Genomic DNA, 20,561 nt, shown 5'->3' on the forward strand with positions numbered 1-20,561 from the left:
TCAAGGTCACCCGGCTAGCGAGCAACCAAGACTCGCACGGCCACCAAACAAAAAGTGATAGTGTTTTATACTTTAAAAAAAAAAAAAAAACTCACGGGATGGATAAGGATGGTTCTCGGGTAGGGCAACTTTATTGTCTGTAATATAACATACAGTCACCATTGATCTTTATTTTACAATTTCCATTACCAATCTTGGCCCATATAAAAAGGTACTCATCTGCATTTAATTTTTTCTTCTTTCTAGTACTCAACACAAATGGCATACTTGGAACAAGTGTACCATAAGGCTGTTTAGCCAAAAGTCCTGTTGTCTCTGCTATACTCCATGTCTTCCATGTCAAAATATTTGCATCTGGGAAGGCTTCAAGGCCACCATAATCTGCATGGTTGCCCCATACAACAGCAAGCGTAAGCCATGTACTACCTCCAAAAACTGCTTGTACATCGCATGTAAAGTTCAAATGGAGTCCACGAAACACATTTGGACCTCTAATTAACTGTTGTTTATTAAACTGTCCAGCCAAATCAATGTCAATAGCCTTCAAACTGCGATACACAGGAACGCTGCGCCGCCAGCGGCGACGCCATGCACGTCGCCTAGGCATTGCTGTGACACATTACTACTCCCCCCTCCCCGCCCTGCTCCCTTGTCATGACCTGCTGTTTAGGGCTATAGCAAGTGCTGATGATACTTCTGACTGGATGAAAAGTACTTTTGCTGGAAGTCATTGTTCAGCTTTGTTATTTTTTGTTATAATCATCAGCATCATCATCATCATACCTTTGTTACATTTGCAATGTTGATCAGATTTATATATCCACAGTTTAAATTGGAGAAGATACTGACTGACTAGAGAGAGAGAGAGAGAGAGAGAGAGAGAGAGAGAGAGAGAGAGAGAGTAGGGGAGAGGTGTTAAAGTATTCTATGGAGGTACAGAAACATCCAGTAAACTTGAGCTCTGAAATGCATAAGATCTATGAACTGGTCAGTAGAAGAAATGTGCTTCATGGTAGTAAAGATTATCAAAGTGCTCATAGCTCTTAAGTTGTGTTTTTTAGAACACATCCTAGCACATCTCAAAATATAGAATTTTTTTTTTTTAAATCCTGTAATTATGTAATGGTATGTTCTTTCTCAGTAGTCCAGGACTAGTATGCAGTTGTTGAACTGATTTTGGCTTTCCCTTTAATTCTTCTTCTCCTCTCTCTCTCTCTCTCTCTCTCTCTCTCTCTCTCGCCCCCCCCCCCCCCCCTCAATCATCCGATAATTTGTAAGGCTTTTGTGTGTGCCAATGGTAGGAGAGCACAGAAAGGAAGTGGAGAATAATGGAAGATTTAATCAACAAAATATGATTAAAATGCTGTCTACCCTGACATGTATCTGATTCCCAACAGAAGCCCAGAAATAGAACTAAAGGGGTCAGTCTTTGACCTCAGATGAAAAGTTGTTGCCAATCAATGTAAGATAACTTTCCACAAAATGGAAGAAAATAGTTAGTTGCAGATATTTATTGCACATACAGCCGTATGATATAAGCATACTAGTTTAAATTAAATCCCCATGGCGCTCTTACTGCCACAGATGTTTCAGTTTGTGCATATTGGTACTAGCTCTTGCAAAGGTGTCAGAGGAAGATGGAAGCAATATGGACTGTGGTGTGATGATATAATAGTCATAATTTTTCAATATATTTACAAGAACAATGCTTATTTCAAAACATTACCATCTCTCTCTGCATCACATTCTGTATATATTTGTGTGTGTGTGTGTGTGTGTGTGTGTGTGTGTGTTGTTGGTGTTTTTTTTCCGTGATGATTGAAGTTCAGCAACTTGTATGCTACAATTAAAGAAAGTATTAACAAAGCAACACCAGCTGTTGTGAAATATGAGAGAGAGAATTTGGTGATTCTGAGTGTAATGTGGAATGGTCTGTAATTGTTGATTATGTTCTGACTTTTGTAAGACATAATTTTATTGCAGTCATTGCAGGATTTAAACAGTCAACTATGTATTAGACTACATGGGCCTCACTTACCGTATGTGTTAGGTTCGTGGCAATCTTGTTTGTGCTTCTTGATAAGATTGAAAGGAGCAGTGAAGGAATTTGATATGATTCATTGCACATTTGTTCACCAACAAATCTTCATTGTAATCTAAATTATTTAATAACTTTTGAAAATACCGTGCTAAGTGCTGGATTGTTTTGTATATTTTCCATGTTTGAGGACAGGCCGGCTAGTAAATTTTTGATCAGATACTTACGAAGTCTTAGAATAGTGTATGTGGTTTGGGGCAAATGGAGTTTCTCCTACAGGTATCGAAACGTGTGTGCGATCGTCCTGTGGATAGAACATCATTGCAGGCATGCCATCATCTCGTCACAAAAACAGTTCGGAAGGTGGCTGGTTGGGACGATACTGGTGATGATCAGGTTCCTTGTCCAAGTTGTGTTTGTGCCTTCAACCAATGCTTGGCTCTCACCTCCCAAAAGGAGCAGCTTCTGGCCCCTGGGGAGGTAGTCTGACACTTGTCTTATCACATTGTGTTTGCATGGCTTTGATTTGCATGGTCTTTCTCTTATTTTCATCCTTAATGTGTTTTCCTGTGGAGCACTTGGACTGCATCTGAGTCACTTCTTTGAACAAATAGTCAAAGTATGGTGAAATCATTGTCAGTTTAATTTGAGTTGCTGTATTTCCCAAGTATTATTATATCTCACAATCATCTGCATGTCCGTAGTTGGTATATAATTGTCATGACCATAATGAGCAGTTTAAAACTCTCTAATAACTGAATTTTCTTCTTCTTTTATGTCACTCAGGAATGCAAAACCACCACCACCACCACAACCATCACCACCACAGATAAACTTGCCATGTTACTTATAATTGTCTCTTGTACATTTTGTGCATGTTAAGACATTTCTTGTTTAGTTATCAGCTTGTTTGCTTGAATAAGTGAGCTTTTAAACAGCATTTCATATTAAACTATTGCTTATTTTAATTTTTGCCTTGAAATTGTGAATGACTTTGTGTTTTTTTAATTGTGTGCAGGGTGAACACCAACATGTGCCAGAATTTCCCCCCGTTAGAGAACTGAAGGATTTGTGTGATGGTGTCAGTCTGGCAGGATTAGTGTCATTCTATTGTCCTGAAGAACTACCATGGTCAGATATTGTGGTTAGCTCCTTACCAAAGATATCTGATTCAGTCCAGAACTTGATGCTTGTATACAACTTCTGCAGTCGATGTTTACCAAGCTCTGTATTCCATATGATGCCAGAGGATGTCACGTACTTGCAAGCGTAAGTAAACAGTAATGCAGTCACTTCAGAGTAGGGTAGTAGTTATTAGTACGTTACCTGTACATCATTGTGGTATGGGTTTACTTGACTCATTTTGAGCAAATATAATTTGGCAGCTTTTTGATTTATAGTTGTTTTATGATTAATGTATCACTGTCTCGTTGAAATTAAAATTGTGTTCATTGCTGTTGAATCGTACAAGTAGCCACTATTATTTTACTTATTACTTTAGTTTTAGTTGGTTAGTTTATTTTATTATTTTAGTTAGTTTAGGGAGGAAGGGGGGGAGAGGGGGGGGGGATGTATTAAATGAAAATAATTGTCAAATTCAAAACTATAGTTGAAAGCTCAAACTTTACTGAAGCAAGACTGTTTACTTATATGACTAAAATAGCTGATGATACCAAAACCAGCAATAACACAAAAGATTTGATACAGTCACTCTCTTGGGACTACACACCAGAAAAGAAGTGGTAAAGTTCTGAAGAAGTAGAAAAGTTATCTTAATTTGTTGGGGAAAATCCCCATGCAAGGTGAATTGTGAATAGAATTTGGTCTTTGACACAGTTGCAGCATAATTTGACACAGAATGTTTTTCAGTATGTGCAATAACAGATTTCACAATGGAATTAATCACAAAGATGATAAGCATCTGCGGTCTGAAGTGCATGGTACCATGTGAAGTGGTTTCTTCTCTTACCAGTTGTGTAAAGGGGGGGGGGGGGGATTGATGATCACTCAAATGGATCTGTATGCAATAATTAGTCAAATCCAAACTTCATGATCCCTACAGGACTCATATGTGGGCAACAGAATAATATTTTTAGTTTCTTTGCTTAATACTGGTTGCTGAGACCAGAGTAATTGCCACAACGTGGCCACTGTTGACTTGCTTCCAGTCAGTACCATTGTTATGTAACAAACTAACTCTTCACAATAGCTTCTGGATGCAATACTTTACCAACAGCTGTATGTATTGTAGAAATTTATTTTATTTTATGAACTTCTATGTGCTACCAGTTACAGCATTACATTGATGCCATCTTCAGGCCCCACTTGTGATAGTCGTGAAATTGCTAGACATGGAAGGAGCCATATAACTGGATCCGTGAATCAAATTGTCCTGTAACAGCTCTTGGTGGCCAGGCGACACAGGCTGAGAGTGTTGTTTAGTTGTGTTTGTAGCAACAGTATGCCAACCTCAATTTTATTAAATTGTTTAATCACTACCTCTGCTTTCATTGAAACACAGGTGCTTGTTTCTTTTCATTGCTGTGTGGTATGTAAGAGTAGCCTGTGCTCACTTACATTAATTCTAAGTCCCCCACCGTCCATTAAGAAGAAAGATTAAGGAAAGGCAAACCTACGTTTCTAGCATTTGTAGATTTAGAGAAAGCTTTTGACAATGTTGACTGGAATACTCTCTTTCAAATTCTAAAGGTGGCAGGGGTAAAATACAGGGAGCGAAAGGCTATTTACAATTTGTACAGAAACCAGATGGCAGTTATAAGAGTCGAGGGACATGAAAGGGAAGCAGCGGTTGGGAAGGGAGTGAGACAGGGTTGTAGCCTCTCCCCGATGTTATTCAATCTGTATATTGAGCAAGCAGTAAAGGAAACAAAAGAAAAATTCGTAATAGGTATTAAAATCCAGGGAGAAGAAATAAAAACCTTGAGGTTCGCCGATGACATTGTAATTCTGTCAGAGACAGCAAAGGACTTGGAAGAGCAGTTGAACGGAATGGATGGTGTCTTGAAGGGAGGATATAAGATGAACATCAACAAAAGCAAAACGAGGATAATGGAATGTAGTCGAATTAAGTCGGGTGATGTTGAGGGTATTAGATTAGGAAATGAGACACTTAAAGTAGTAAAGGAGTTTTGCTATTTGGGGAGCAAAATAACTGATGATGGTAGAAGTAGAGAGGATATAAAATGTAGACTGGCAATGGCAAGGAAAGCGTTTCTGAAGAAGAGAAATTTGTTAACATCGAATATAGATTTAAGTGTCAGGAAGTCATTTCTGAAAGTATTTGTATGGAGTGTAGCCATGTATGGAAGTGAAACATGGACGGTAAATAGTTTGGACAAGAAGAGAATAGAAGCTTTCGAAATGTGGTGCTACAGAAGAATGCTGAAGATTAGATGGGTAGATCACATAACTAATGAGGAGGTACTGAATAGGATTGGGGAGAAGAGGAGTTTGTGGCACAACTTGACCAGAAGAAGGGATCGGTTGGTAGGACATGTTTTGAGGCATCAAGGGATCACCAATTTAGTATTGGAGGGCAGCGTGGAGGGTAAAAATCGTAGGGGGAGACCAAGAGATGAATACACTAAGCAGATTCAGAAGGATGTAGGTTGCAGTAGGTACTGGGAGATGAAGAAGCTTGCACAGGATAGAGTAGCATGGAGAGCTGCATCAAACCAGTCTCAGGACTGAAGACCACAACAACAACAACCACCGTCCATTGCTGAAGTGCCAACTTACATTGTGAATAATCTATACATTACAAAATCAGCTTGATAATATCTTTGGCATTTTGGTTTCTGACAGACCATGTGTCTGATCAATGAAAAGACATATTGATAGGTGCAAGCTGAAGAATAAAACATACAATTGTCGAGACATAAATAGTGCCTCACTATGTTACAGCTTTTTCCATGTGTTGATATCCCCTTCTTTATTGTTCAAACTGCTGCAATTGCAACTTTCAATGATGACAGTTCTTTTTTTTTGTGTGCTTTTGCAGCTGCTTTACTTTACGGAAATTTGTCATATCATATTAATCCATTTATAAAGTTTTCCAACTCCTTGCTGCATTTGTCAAAAGTCACTAAAAGTAGAATGTTGCAAGACTTAATAAATAGATCCTTACAGTCTGGAAAATGACTTTTGCTTAATGGTATTTTGCTTCATAATCAAACCATTGAGTTGCAGAACCTGTTATATATTTGCTTGTAAATACTCGAATCCTGAAAGTGTAGGAACTATGCAGACATTGTTTAATCCACAAAAGAAAACTCACTGAACTATTGGAGCTGCTTCAAAAAATGCCACGTTGAATAGTTGCAATGCAGCAAATAAAGTCGTGCCCCTACCACCAAATGAGGTGCTCAACTTATTATATTGTGTAATAAAACCTTATTTTAACAGATTCATTGTTTGCAAAACTTGCTTTGCTCACGTTTCATGAACATTTTGTTAAGAAAACATCTGCTTGCAGTGTGAAGTGATATTTATAATTTTATTATTTGTAAAGGAACTTCAAAAGACTTTCATTTTCCATATGTGGATTGGGAATATACAGGGTGTACATAAAGTCCAGGAACACTTCCAATTATTTATTGCATAAGAACCAAACACGGTACAGGTATCATACATGTGTAATTTTGAAGAGAAACCCTGAAAGCATTTTTTTTACCCCTCCATGTATACCGCAACAGCATAGTTTGGTAATTTGTTGATAGTCAGTGCTAGTCGCAAACCTGGCGAGTTCAGGTTCGGATCGAGCTTTCTGTGTGTTGGAGTGTGACAAAAACGATTGTGCTACAGCTGTTCAACGGATGTTTGGAACCAAGTACGGTAAGAAGCCACCAACAAGGAAGGCCATTTACCACATCTACCATGTGATACAGCAGAGGTCTGGGAGAGAATACGGGACGTGACTGCCTCAGTTGACAATGCCATGCTGGGACGGCCATGGCAAGAATTCGATTACCGTATCGACATCTGCCAGGTCACTCATGGTTCGCATATCGAATGTTTGTGAAAGGGGGGGGGGGGAGTTTAGAGTGTAGAGTGTCTCTTCAAAATGCAATATGTATGACATATGACATCTGTACTATGTTTAGTTTTTGTGCAATAAATAATTGAAAGTGTTTCCTGACATTATATACATCCTGTATATAAGAAAGGCCATTTCTGATGACTGCAGCACTCCTGCCAAGGAAAGGGGGGGGGAGGGAATAGTCATTTGCAAGTTTGTGACTTTTCGGCTGAAAATGCTCTGCTTTCATTGCATAAAATAATGCCATTATTCCTTGTGGTAGGACATACATTTATCCTGCCTGAAAAAGCTTTAAAATAAATTGAGGAGGTGATCATTATAAAGGCTGCAACTCTTAATTACTGATAAGGAAAACATAAACATCTTTATTGGGCTGTAATAGAAAATGGATGAGTAGAAGCTGCAGCACTGTAAGAGCATCCTGACAAAAAGTATGAAATCTGCAAACTGTGTCATGAAAAGTAAAGCTAACTAAGAGCATGAAGCTAAAGTCCTACTAAAATGCAGCAAACACTAGACTGCACTTGCTTCAATGTCACCAGTGATGAAGAAATATCTTCAAAGAAACATTAGTATAAAGACTTGATTAAACATTTTATAAAAATGTGGGAAGATTCAATCAAAAACGAAAATTCATCTTTTCTGTAAAAACTGTTTAACCAATGAACTTTAGCAAGTAATTTACTAAGTCAGATGTAGGGGACTTGGTTGAACACTGTAATGAATTAATCACTTAACAGTGGTGAGTAAAATAAAGCATGGTACATTGGTTGCATGTTACTTCCTTTATTGGAGGTTGTAAAATATAGAAATTTTCTTAAGGAAAATTTGTCTCGGAACAGAATAAATTTACAGTTTAGTTGTTTATTCATTCAAGATGTACTAGATATCATGTGACACTAAAAAGTAAAGGAAAGCCATATGGCATCCATGGCTGGGAGACTCCATAGGGCAGGTTTAGCTACCTAATTGGAAAGGCTTTCCCCATTCTTCACACCTGCAGGCACTGTCCCTTCACGAAATAAGAGCTGTGTGCATAAGTCTATCTGTTAAGTGTAAGTGACTGTGTCGGTACGCGTGTGCGTGTGCACACGCCATTCCGTGTGCGTGTGCGCGTTGTCATGGTTGTGTCGGGGATGATGATGATGATGATGATGATGATGATGATAAGGGAGAAGGTGAAACCCAGTGCCAGCATATAGCATACTCCTCTAAAAGAGCATCAAGGGGGCCGCTGGACGTAACATCTATAAATGTATTTCCATCTTACTACTGAAAAATCTATTGTGTGTACCTTAAATTATTGTAAAATTTGTTTTGCCTGTAGTTGTTTGTCAATAATTTGAAAATGGAAATTGAAATATGAAACTCAAATACTCTATTGCTAATTAATGTTGATTTTGTTCCCTGCAGAAGAGGGAAATATACGCGATAAGAGAGTCCTCATTCATGCAAAGAATGTATTAAGTTTTGTTTGCTGGTTACTTTTGCCGAACATGCAATTAAAAACTCTTTATTCGTATGTCAGCCATCATTGAAGTTACTTTGAGTAGGTTAGAGCACAAACACAATAAATGCCAATAAGGTTACATAAACAGATGTCTTATTTTCTTCTGGGAAAACTAACAAGAGATTTCTGTGAATGACCGAACATCTTTTTCAGAACGGTTGTTAACCATTGAGAAAAATGTTAACCTCATTTTGGAGAGGAGAAAGAAAACAACTCATATACTATTTCCTTTCGGTCGTCTAAACATTTTCACTGACAAAGTTGAGTGATGAAACAACCAGTTTATACTAAGTTTTTGTGTATAATGTGCATATGTATTAAGAGTAGGATTGCCATAATCCTCAGCCACAAATCCAGGACAAATGCATAGTAGCAGTTAAATATAGCATTATAATTTGTTTCATTATGCCAACTGTACTTTTGTAATGATTGTACAAAGTCAAAATGTTTAACATTTTCTCGCTGGAGATTTATGCATGGAAGTCAGAACAACTGGCGTCTATTGTATTATACGAATGTGAAGACTGGCCATTGTTGTTGTTGTTGTTGTTGTTGTTGTGGTTGTTGTTGTGGTCTTCAGTCCTGAGACTGGTTTGATGCAGCTCTCCATGCTACTCTATCCTGTGCAAGCTTCTTCATCTCTCAGTACCTACTGCAACCTACATCCTTCTGAATCTGCTTAGTGTATTCATCTCTTGGTCTCCCTCTACGATTTTTACCATCCACGCTGCCCTCCAATACTAAATTGGTGGTCCCTTGATGCCTCAGAACATGTCCTACCAACCGATCCCTTCTTCTGGTCAAGTTGTGCCACAAACTTCTCTTCTCCCCAATCCTATTCAATACTTCCTCATTAGTTACGTGATCTACCCATCTAATCTTCAGCATTCTTCTGTAGCACCACATTTCGAAAGCTTCTATTCTCTTCTTGTCCAAACTATTTATCGCCCACGTTTCACTTCCATACATGGCTACACTCCGTACAAATACTTTCAGAAACGACTTCCTGACACTTAAATCAATACTCGATGTTAAAAAATTTCTCTTCTTCGGAAACGCTTCCTTGCCATTGCCAGTCTACATTTATATCCTCTCTACTTCAACCATCATCAGTTATTTTGCTCCCCAAATAACAAAACTCCTTTACTACTTTAAGTGTCTCATTTCCTAATCTAATTCCCTCAGCATCACCTGATTTAATTCGACTACATTCTATGGTCTTCATTTTGCTTCTGTTGGTGTTCATCTTACATCCTCCTTTCAAGACACTGTCCATCCTGTTCAACTGCTCTTCCAGGTCCATTGCTGTCTCTGACAAAATTACAATGTCATTGGCAAACCTCAAAGTTTTTATTTCTTCTCCATGGATTTTAATTCCAACTCCTAATTTTTCTTTTGTTTCCTTTACTGCTTGCTCAATATACAGATTGAATAACATCGGGGAGAGGCTACAACCCTGTCTCCCTCCCTTCCCAATCACTGCTTCCCTTTCATGCCCCTCGACTCTTACAACTGCCATCTGGTTTCTGTACAAATTGTAAATAGCCTTTCGCTCCCTGTATTTTACCCCTGCCACCTTCAGAATTTGAAAGAGAGTATTCCAGTTAACATTGTCAAAAGCTTTCTCTAAGTCTACAAATGCTAGAAACGTAGGTTTGCCTTTCCTTAATCTTTCTTCTAAGATAAGTCATAGGGTCAGTATTGCCTCACGTGTTCCAACATTTCTACGGAATCCAAATTGATCTTCCCCGAGGTCAGCTTCTACCAGTTTTTCTATTCGTCTGTAAAAAATTCATGTTAGTATTTTGCAGTCGTGACTTATTAAACTGATAGTTCGGTAATTTTCACATCTGTCAACACCTGCTTTCTCTGGGATTGGAATTATTATATTCTTCTTGAAGTCTGAGGATATTTCGCCTATCTCATACAACTTGCTCACCAGATGGTACAGTTTTGTCAGGAATGGTTCTCCCAAGGCTGTCAGTAGTTCTAATGGAATGTTGTCTACTCTTGGGGCCTTGTTTCGACTCGGGTGTTTCAGCGCTCTGTCAAACTCTTCATGCAGTGGTCGTAAGTGATGTCAAATTTAATTTATTCCTGTCTTCTTTTCTTATGTCTGTATTCTGTCCAGTGAGCATTCATTAATAGGGACAGTCTTTCTGCATTAGCATTGTGGCCAGGAAAAGGGAACTAAATTGTGCTACTTTTAGTGGTTAGCAGCATTGCTCTTCTGATACGAAACATTTGAAGAACAGTACCCACGTATTTTTACCTAACAAACTGCTGAATTCTGTATTTGACTCACTTTCTTTCAGAAAAGAGTAATTCCAGGACCCTGTCAAACAACATACGCTAATTCAGTTTCCAGTTACTGCACTCACATAGCCGTATCAAAGAATATTCTACCAGATCCTATGTAATTATCACCTGCAGAAATAACCAATCAAAATATTAAAGGCAAAGATCCTGAGTTCGAGTCTCGGTCTGGCACACAGTTTTAATCTGCCAGGAAGTTTCATATCGGCGCACACTCCACTGCAGAGTGAAAATTTCTTTCTGGAATCAAAATATCGCTGTTGTGACAGAGGCTTGTTCCGTTTCATCTGATAGTAGTTGTTTCATAAAATGAACAGTGGAAAAATTATCCTGTTGGAGCAGACAAAAAGGTGAATACATTCCTCATTTAAACGCTCTGACAGAAAACTGGGGAACCAGCTGCCTCAGTCCTCATTCCACTTTCCCCACACAGAATTTTGGCATGCGCTTTCAACCCGTAACTTATAAATCCTCTCACTCAGTGTCTCTTTGTAGTTCAGACTTCATACTCAGCAACTCGTCCTCCCTGCCGGTGTCTGTCTCTCTCCCCCACCACCTCCCATTCCTCCTATTGATTTACAGTATATCCCACTGCCACTGTCTCCTCTCTCACGTGTAGTCTCCTTTCTGCTTTCTTTCCCACTGCCACGGTCTCCACCATACCTCGGCATTTGAAAAATTCTGGGGTCCAACTTATTGTTTCCCCTACACACACAAGTTTAAAATTTTGGCCCAAATTTTACCTTCCTCTGAACCTACATGTTAAAAGTTCCCTGGTGTTGGAGGGTGCAGCCCACCCCCGTCCCTCCCTTCCACCATTATGATCTCTACTCATCTGCGTATTTCATTTCCACTGTCTCGTCTCTCTTTTGCTATCACTGTTTCGATCTCCATCCATATCTCTTACTGCCACTTTCTCTCGGTGATCAACTAATCTCTCTACTCTCTCTGACTGCCACTGCTATTATCTTCATCCCTCTCTCGTTCTCTTTCACTCCACTTTCTCTCTCCCGCTATGACTATCTCCCCCCCCTCTCTCTCTCTCCCCCATTCAGATTTTCTCCTCTCTCCCCCATTGTCACTGTCTCTCCCTTATTACTCTCTTTCAGTACAAAAAACCATCAACATGTTCGTATGTTAACATTTCATTTTTGGTAAGGAATGAGGATTGAGGCAGGTGGTTCCCCACTCTTCCTTAAGAGTCTTTTAAAGAGAAACATATTCACCTTTCTTGTGCTCCAACTGGAGCATTTTCTCCCTCCCCTCTCCCTCCCCCTCTCCCTCCCTCCCCCTCTCCCTCCCTCCCCTCTCTCCCTCCCTCCCCTCTCTCCCTCCCTCCCCTCTCTCCCTCCCTCCCCTCTCTCCCTCCCTCCCCTCTCTCCCTCCCTCCCCTCTCTCCCTCCCTCCCCTCTCTCCCTCCCTCCCCTCTCTCCCTCCCTCCCCTCTCTCCCTCCCTCCCCTCTCTCCCTCCCTCCCCTCTCTCCCTCCCTCCCCTCTCTCCCTCCCTCCCCTCTCTCCCTCCCTCCCCTCTCTCCCTCCCTCCCCTCTCTCCCTCCCTCCCCTCTCTCCCTCCCTCCCCTCTCTCCCTCTCTCCCCTCTCTCCCTCTCTCCCTCCCTCGCCGCACTCCCCCCTCCCCTCCCTCACTCCCCTCCCTCACTCCCTCCCCTCCCTCACTCCCTCCCCTCCCTCACTCCCTCCCCTCCCTCACTCCCTCCCCTCCCTCACTCCCTCCCCTCTCTCCCTCCCCTCCCTCACTCCCTCCCCTCCCTCCCCTCCCTCTCTCCCTCCCCTCTCTCCCTCCCCTCCCCTCACTCCCTCCCCTCTCTACCTCCCTCCCCTCTCTACCTCCCTCCCCTCTCTACCTCCCTCCCCTCTCTACCTCCCTCCCCTCTCTACCTCCCTCCCCTCTCTACCTCCCTCCCCTCTCTACCTCCCTCCCCTCTCTACCTCCCTCCCCTCTCTACCTCCCTCCCCTCTCTACCTCCCTCCCCTCTCTACCTCCCTCCCCTCTCTACCTCCCTCCCCTCTCTACCTCCCTCCCCTCTCTACCTCCCTCCCCTCTCTACCTCCCTCCCCTCTCTCCCTCCCTCCCACCCCTCTCTCTCTCCCTCCCTCCCACCCCTCTCTCTCTCCCTCCCTCCCACCCCTCTCTCCCTCCCTCCCTCCCCTCTCTCCCTCCCTCCCCTCTCTCCCTCCCTCCCCTCTCTCCCTCCCTCCCCTCTCTCCCTCCCTCCCCTCTCTCCCTCCCTCCCCTCTCTCCCTCCCTCCCCTCTCTCCCTCCCTCCCCTCTCTCCCTCCCTCCCCTCTCTCCCTCCCTCCCCTCTCTCCCTCCCTCCCCTCTCTCCCTCCCTCCCCTCCCTCCCTCCCTCCCTCCCCTCCCTCCCTCCCTCCCCTCTCTCCCCTCTCTCCCTCCCTCCCCTCTCTCCCTCCCTCCCCTCTCTCCCTCCCTCCCCTCTCTCCCTCCCTCCCCTCTCTCCCTCCCTCCCCTCTCTCCCTCCCTCCCCTCTCTCCCTCCCTCCCCTCTCTCCCTCCCTCCCCTCTCTCCCTCTCTCCCCTCTCTCCCTCTCTCCCCTCTCTCCCTCTCTCCCCTCTCTCCCTCTCTCCCCTCTCTCCCTCTCCGCACTCCACCCTCCCCTCCCTCACTCCCTCCCCTCCCTCCCTCACTCCCTCCCCTCTCTCCCTCCCCTCCCTCACTCCCTCCCCTCCCTCACTCCCTCCCCTCCCTCCCCTCCCTCACTCCCTCCCCTCCCTCTCTCCCTCCCCTCTCTCCCTCCCTCCCACCCCTCTCTCCCTCCCTCCCACCCCTCTCTCCCTCCCTCCCACCCCTCTCTCCCTCCCTCCCTCCCTCCCTCCCCTCTCTCCCTCCCTCCCTCTCTCCCTCCCTCTCTCCCTCTCTCCCTCCCTCCCCTCCCTCCCTCTCTCCCTCCCCTCTCTCCCCTCTCTCCCTCCAACCCCCCTCTCTCCCTCCCTCCAACCCCCCTCTCTCCCTCCCTCCAACCCCCCTCTCTCCCTCCCTCCAACCCCCCTCTCTCCCTCCCTCCAACCCCCCTCTCTCCCTCCCTCCAACCCCCCTCTCTCCCTCCCTCCAACCCCCTCTCTCCCTCACTCACTCACTCCCCCTCTCTCCCTCACTCACTCACTCACTCCCTCACTCCCCCTCACTCACTCACCCCTCACTCCCCCTCACTCACTCACCCCTCACTCCCCCTCACTCACTCACCCCTCCCTCCCTCCCTCACTCCCCCCTCTCTCACTCCCCTCCCTCCCTCACTCCCCCCTCTCTCACTCCCCCTCTCTCACTCCCACACTCCCCCCCTCTCACTCCCACACTCCCCCCTCTCTCACTCCCACACTCCCCCCTCTCTCACTCCCACACTCCCCCCTCTCTCACTCCCACACTCCCCCCTCTCTCACACCCACACTCCCCCCTCTCTCACACCCCTCTCCCTCCCTCACACCCCTCTCCCTCCCTCACACCCCTCTCCCTCCCTCACACCCCTGTCCCTCCCTCACACCCCTGTCCCTCCCCCACACCCCTCTCCCTCCCCCACGCCCCTCTCCCTCCCCCACGCCCCTCTCCCTCCCCCACGCCCCTCTCCCTCCCCCACGCCCCTCTCCCTCCCCCACGCCCCTCTCCCTCCCCCACGCCCCTCCTCCCTCCCTCCATCACGCCCCTCCTCCCTCCCTCCATCACGCCCCTCCTCCCTCCCTCCATCACGCCCCTCCTCCCTCCCTCCATCACGCCCCTCCTCCCTCCCTCCATCACGCCCCTCCTCCCTCCCTCCATCACGCCCCTCCTCCCTCCCTCCATCACGCCCCTCCTCCCTCCCTCCATCACGCCCCTCCTCCCTCCCTCCATCACGCCCCTCCTCCCTCCCTCCATCACGCCCCTCCTCCCTCCCTCCATCACGCCCCTCCTCCCTCCCTCCATCACGCCCCTCCTCCCTCCCTCCATCACGCCCCTCCTCCCTCCCTCCATCACGCCCCTCCTCCCTCCCTCCATCACGCCCCTCCTCCCTCCCTCCATCACGCCCCTCCTCCCTCCCTCCATCACGCCCCTCCTCCCTCCCTCCATCACGCCCCTCCTCCCTCCCTCCATCACGCCCCTCCTCCCTCCCTCCATCACGCCCCTCCTCCCTCCCTCCATCACGCCCCTCCTCCCTCCCTCCATCACGCCCCTCCTCCCTCCCTCCATCACGCCCCTCCTCCCTCCCTCCCTCACGCCCCTCCTCCCTCCCTCCCTCACGCCCCTCCTCCCTCCCTCCCTCACGCCCCTCCTCCCTCCCTCCATCACGCCCTTCCTCCCTCCCTCCATCACGCCCTTCCTCCCTCCCTCCATCACGCCCCTCCTCGCTCCCTCCCTCACGCCCCTCCTCCCTCCCTCCCTCCCTCACGCCCCTCCTCCCTCCCTCCCTCCCTCCCTCACGCCCCTCCTCCCTCCCTCCCTCCCTCACGCCCCTCCTCCCTCCCTCCCTCCCTCACGCCCCTCCTCGCTCCCTCCCTCCCTCACGCCCCTCCTCGCTCCCTCCCTCCCTCACGCCCCCCCTCGCTCCCTCCCTCCCTCACGCCCCTCCTCCCTCCCTCCCTCCCTCCCTCCCTCACGCCCCTCCTCCCTCCCTCCCTCCCTCCCTCCCTCACGCCCCTCCTCCCTCCCTCCCTCCCTCCCTCCCTCCCTCACGCCCCTCCTCCCTCCCTCCCTCCCTCCCTCACGCCCCTCCTCCCTCCCTCCCTCCCTCCCTCCCTCACGCCCCTCCTCCCTCCCTCCCTCCCTCCCTCACGCCCCTCCTCCCTCCCTCCCTCCCTCCCTCACGCCCCTCCTCCCTCCCTCCCTCCCTCACGCCCCTCCTCCCTCCCTCCCTCCCTCCCTCCCTCCCTCACGCCCCTCCTCCCTCCCTCCCTCCCTCCCTCCCTCACGCCCCTCCTCCCTCCCTCCCTCCCTCCCTCCCTCACGCCCCTCCTCCCTCCCTCCCTCACGCCCCTCCTCCCTCCCTCCCTCCCTCCCTCACGCCCCTCCTCCCTCCCTCCCTCCCTCCCTCACGCCCCTCCTCCCTCCCTCCCTCCCTCCCTCACGCCCCTCCTCCCTCCCTCCCTCCCTCACGCCCCTCCTCCCTCCCTCCCTCCCTCACGCCCCTCCTCCCTCCCTCCCTCCCTCACGCCCCTCCTCCCTCCCTCCCTCCCTCCCTCCCTCACGCCCCTCCTCCCTCCCTCCCTCCCTCCCTCACGCCCCTCCTCCCTCCCTCCCTCCCTCACGCCCCTCCTCCCTCCCTCCCTCCCTCACGCCCCTCCTCCCTCCCTCCCTCCCTCACGCCCCTCCTCCCTCCCTCCCTCCCTCCCTCACGCCCCTCCTCCCTCCCTCCCTCCCTCCCTCACGCCCCTCCTCCCTCCCTCCCTCCCTCCCTCACGCCCCTCCTCCCTCCCTCCCTCCCTCCCTCACGCCCCTCCTCCCTCCCTCCCTCCCTCCCTCACGCCCCTCCTCCCTCCCTCCCTCCCTCACGCCCCTCCTCCCTCCCTCCCTCCCTCCCTCACGCCCCTCCTCCCTCCCTCCCTCCCTCACGCCCCTCCTCCCTCCCTCCCTCCCTCACGCCCCTCCTCCCTCCCTCCCTCACGCCCCTCCTCCCTCCCTCCCTCCCTCACGCCCCTCCTCCCTCGCTCCCTCCCTCACGCCCCTCCTCCCTCGCTCCCTCCCTCACGCCCCTCCTCCCTCGCTCCCTCCCTCACGCCCCTCCTCCCTCGCTCCCTCCCTCACGCCCCTCCTCCCTCGCTCCCTCCCTCACGCCCCTCCTCCCTCGCTCCCTCCCTCACGCCCCTCCTCCCTCCCTCCCTCCCTCCCTCACGCCCCTCCTCCCTCCCTCCCTCCCTCCCTCACGCCCCTCCTCCCTCCCTCCCTCCCTCCCTCACGCCCCTCCTCCCTCCCTCCCTCCCTCCCTCACGCCCCTCCTCCCTCCCTCCCTCCCTCACGCCCCTCCTCCCTCCCTCCCTCCCTCCCTCACGCCCCTCCTCCCTCCCTCCCTCCCTCCCTCCCTCACGCCCCTCCTCCCTCCCTCCCTCCCTCCCTCCCTCACGCCCCTCCTCCCTCCCTCCCTCCCTCCCTCCCTCACGCCCCTCCTCCCTCCCTCCCTCCCTCCCTCCCTCACGCCCCTCCTCCCTCCCTCCCTCCCTCCCTCCCTCCCTCACGCCCCTCCTCCCTCCCTCCCTCCCTCCCTCCCTCCCTCACGCCCCTCCTCCCTCCCTCCCTCCCTCCCTCCCTCACGCCCCTCCTCCCTCCCTCCCTCCCTCCCTCCCTCACGCCCCTCCTCCCTCCCTCCCTCCCTCACGCCCCTCCTCCCTCCCTCCCTCCCTCCCTCCCTCCCTCACGCCCCTCCTCCCTCCCTCCCTCCCTCCCTCCCTCCCTCACGCCCCTCCTCCCTCCCTCCCTCCCTCCCTCACGCCCCTCCTCGCTCCCTCCCTCCCTCCCTCACGCCCCTCCTCGCTCCCTCGCTCCCTCACGCCCCTCCTCGCTCCCTCGCTCCCTCACGCCCCTCCTCCCTCGCTCCCTCACGCCCCTCCTCCCTCGCTCCCCCACTCCCCCTCTGCCTCCCTCCCTTAGTAGGATGTGCTGTTCATATAAAAAGAAATTTGTAAGAAATTTGTGGGTCAGTGAAGTTTTGACAGCTTATTTATAAACTTCAACATGTTTGTATACTTTGACACAAAACAAAGAATAAGTTCTCATTATACACTACTGTCCATTTTAACTTCTACACCAAGAAAAAATGCAGATGATAAACGGGTATTCATTGGTCAAATATATTATACTAGAACTGACATGTGATTACATTTTCACACAATTTGGTTGCATAGATCTTGAGAAATCAGTACCCAGAACAACCACCTATGGCCATAATAACGCCCTTGATACACCTGGGCATTGAGTCAAACAGAGCTTGGATGGCGTGAACAGGTACAGCTGCCCATGCAGCTTCAACACGATACCACAGTTCATCAAGAGTAGTGACTGGCATGTTATGAGGAGCCAGTTGCTTGGCCACCATTGACCAGACATTTTCAATTGGTGAGAGATCTGGAGAATGTGCTGGCCAGGGCAGCAGGTCGAACATTTTCTGTATCCAGAAAGGCCCATACAGGACCTGCAACATGCGGTCTTGCATTATCCTGCTGAAATGTAGGGTTTCGCAGGGATCAAATGAAGGGTAGAGCCACAGGTCCTAACACATCTTAAATGTAACGTACACTGTTCAAAGTGCAAACAAGAGGTGACCGAGACGTGGAACCAATGGCACCTCATACCATCACGCCGGGTGATACGCCACTATGGCGATGACAGATACACACTTCCAAAGTGCGTTCACTGCGATGTCGCCAAACATGAATATGACCATCATGATGCTGTAAACAGAACCTGGATTCATCCAAATAACTGACGTTTTGCCATTAGTGCACCTAGGTTTGTCATTGAGTACACCATCGCAGGCGCTCCTGTCTGTGATGCAGCATCAAGGGTAACCGCAGCCATGGTCTCCGAGCTGATAGTCCATGCTGCTGCAAAAGTCGTCGAACTGTTCATGCAGATGGTTGTTGTTTTGTTACTCTGGGTTTCTCTGGGAATCTCGGTTGACTCAGGGACCGAGACGTGGCTGCACGATCCATTAGAGCCATGCGGATAAAATGCCTTTCATCTCCTGAACCCACCGATTCCATATTCTGCTAACAGTCATTGGATCTCGACCAATGTGAGCAGCAAAGTCACGATATGATAAACTGCAATCGCGATAGGCTACAATCCGACCTTTATCAAAGTTGGAAACTTGATGGTACGCATTTCTCCTCCTTACACAAGGCATCACAATAACGTTTCACCAGGCAACGCCGGCAAACTGCTGTTTGTGTACGAGAAATCGGTTGGAAACTTTCCTCATGCCGGCACATTGTAGGTGTTGCCACCGGCGCCAACCTTGTGTGAATGCTCTGAAAAGCTAATAATTTGCATATCGCAGCATCTTCCTCCTGTCGGTTAAATTCGGGTCTGTAGCACGTCATCTTCGTGGTGTAGCAAATGTAATGGCCAGTAGTGTATAAGGAAAACGTAAAATTGTTTGCTTTATATTTTGTCTGGACACTTTGCTCACGAATCACAGTTCACCAAAACACCCAGCTTATGGTTTGTGTCTTAAAAGAATAAAAATGTCATGAATATTTTGCATAATTTTTGGCAGTAATTTTATGTCCTTTTCAGGCATACGAGGACTCTTTTTAGCCCATTTCTTGTCACTGCTGTACAACTTTGGGTGTATTTGTACAGGAGTGAAATGCCCATTATACAGAGACAGTATGTTATAAAGCTTTATGGGTGCAAAAATGCTGTCTGAAAACATAGTTTAGTGACCTTAGAACCCTTGCCATATTTTTGTCATATCTGTTAAAATTATATTTATGCTTCAGACTGCATATTTTACATGTATAAGTGTGGTAACTTTGAACCTCTAAATTGCATTGATCTGCAATGAATAGAAATTATGGAAGTAGCCATCTCCACAATTTGTACTTTTGGTACCCAAAAATCATGTTATTTTTAGGTTTTCTCTGGAACGACGCATGAAGAAATGGTGCTAACCTGCTTAAGGTCCACCCCAGATCACACATAATGCAAAAGAACCAACAGATTTGCCTATTTGGCTGTGCTGAAGGAAGTGTTTAATGTTCAAATTTTGACGATTTACTGCAGGATAGCCACGGTACGCCTGTTCTGTTAGGCGTACTAGGCCAGGGGTTAACCAAAACACTTGTCCCCTCGTCTCTGTGATCAGTAGAACCCAAGATATGACTCCCTGGAAAATCACATGTTCACACACAGCTGTTTGGAACAAATTAGTACTGTGCACTGTCATGCATAGACCGAAGATATGCATTTGTTGTGAAACCTCGGATATTGGGGTGTTGGCAGATCAGCTAGTGAATCCTTCACTTTTGTAATAACAAAACCAGCATTCTGTCATTTACTTCGTGTAGCACCCTCCTAACCTCACTGAATGAAATCTTTCATTTCAGTTCTGGCAATGAACTTTTGATACACTTTTCTGTGCCATGAGAAACTAGAAATAAGCCTGAGCAACTTCATTTGAGAAAAGACTTGAGGAGAGCTAGCCATTTGTCTAATTATATGAAATAAGATTTTAATGGCTCAAACATACATAAAATTCTGTAAATGGCCAGAAAAACCCATAACCATCTTGGTTTTACATGGCTTTGAGGGTCTTGATTGTAATATTAGCAATTTGTGTTATTACTCACATAAGCACTTGTCGTCTTATTGATATTGTTGTGTTGTCTAACATTATGATAAATTCAGAAATTGTGTTGGAATGTTCCTTGTTACACTCACAGCTGTAACAGTTTCTACTGAATTGCTTTATCTTTTAACAAAGTATTGATTAATTGCAGGAAATTACTTGGGGTACTCATGATTACCAGCATGTGTAATGTTTGTTAAGGTTTTCTTTCAGTTCTGTTTGTATTAAAGGCAAAAATATGTTCTTTACAATTGCTTCAGTTTTTGTCTTCAAACTGGAAGATGTTTTTGTAGTTCTCAAATCACTAAACATTGTTGAGAATAATTGGCTTGTATACAAGGTGGAATTGT

General features: G+C 47.7%; 1 protein-coding gene across 2 annotated transcripts in view; it reads left to right on the forward strand.

The window, feature by feature from the left end:
• The window catches only part of LOC126236743 (patronin), a 438,638-nt gene that overhangs the window by 219,296 nt on the left and 198,781 nt on the right, over positions 1-20,561 (forward strand). For both annotated transcript variants that reach the window (XM_049946276.1, XM_049946277.1), the window contains exon 5: positions 3,057-3,307. In XM_049946276.1, coding sequence (XP_049802233.1) covers positions 3,057-3,307 — 251 coding nt within the window. The remainder of the gene's footprint in view (positions 1-3,056; positions 3,308-20,561) is intronic.

The sequence above is a fragment of the Schistocerca nitens genome, chromosome 2 (genome assembly GCF_023898315.1).
Source record: "Schistocerca nitens isolate TAMUIC-IGC-003100 chromosome 2, iqSchNite1.1, whole genome shotgun sequence".
NCBI classification, from domain to species: Eukaryota; Metazoa; Arthropoda; class Insecta; order Orthoptera; family Acrididae; genus Schistocerca; species Schistocerca nitens.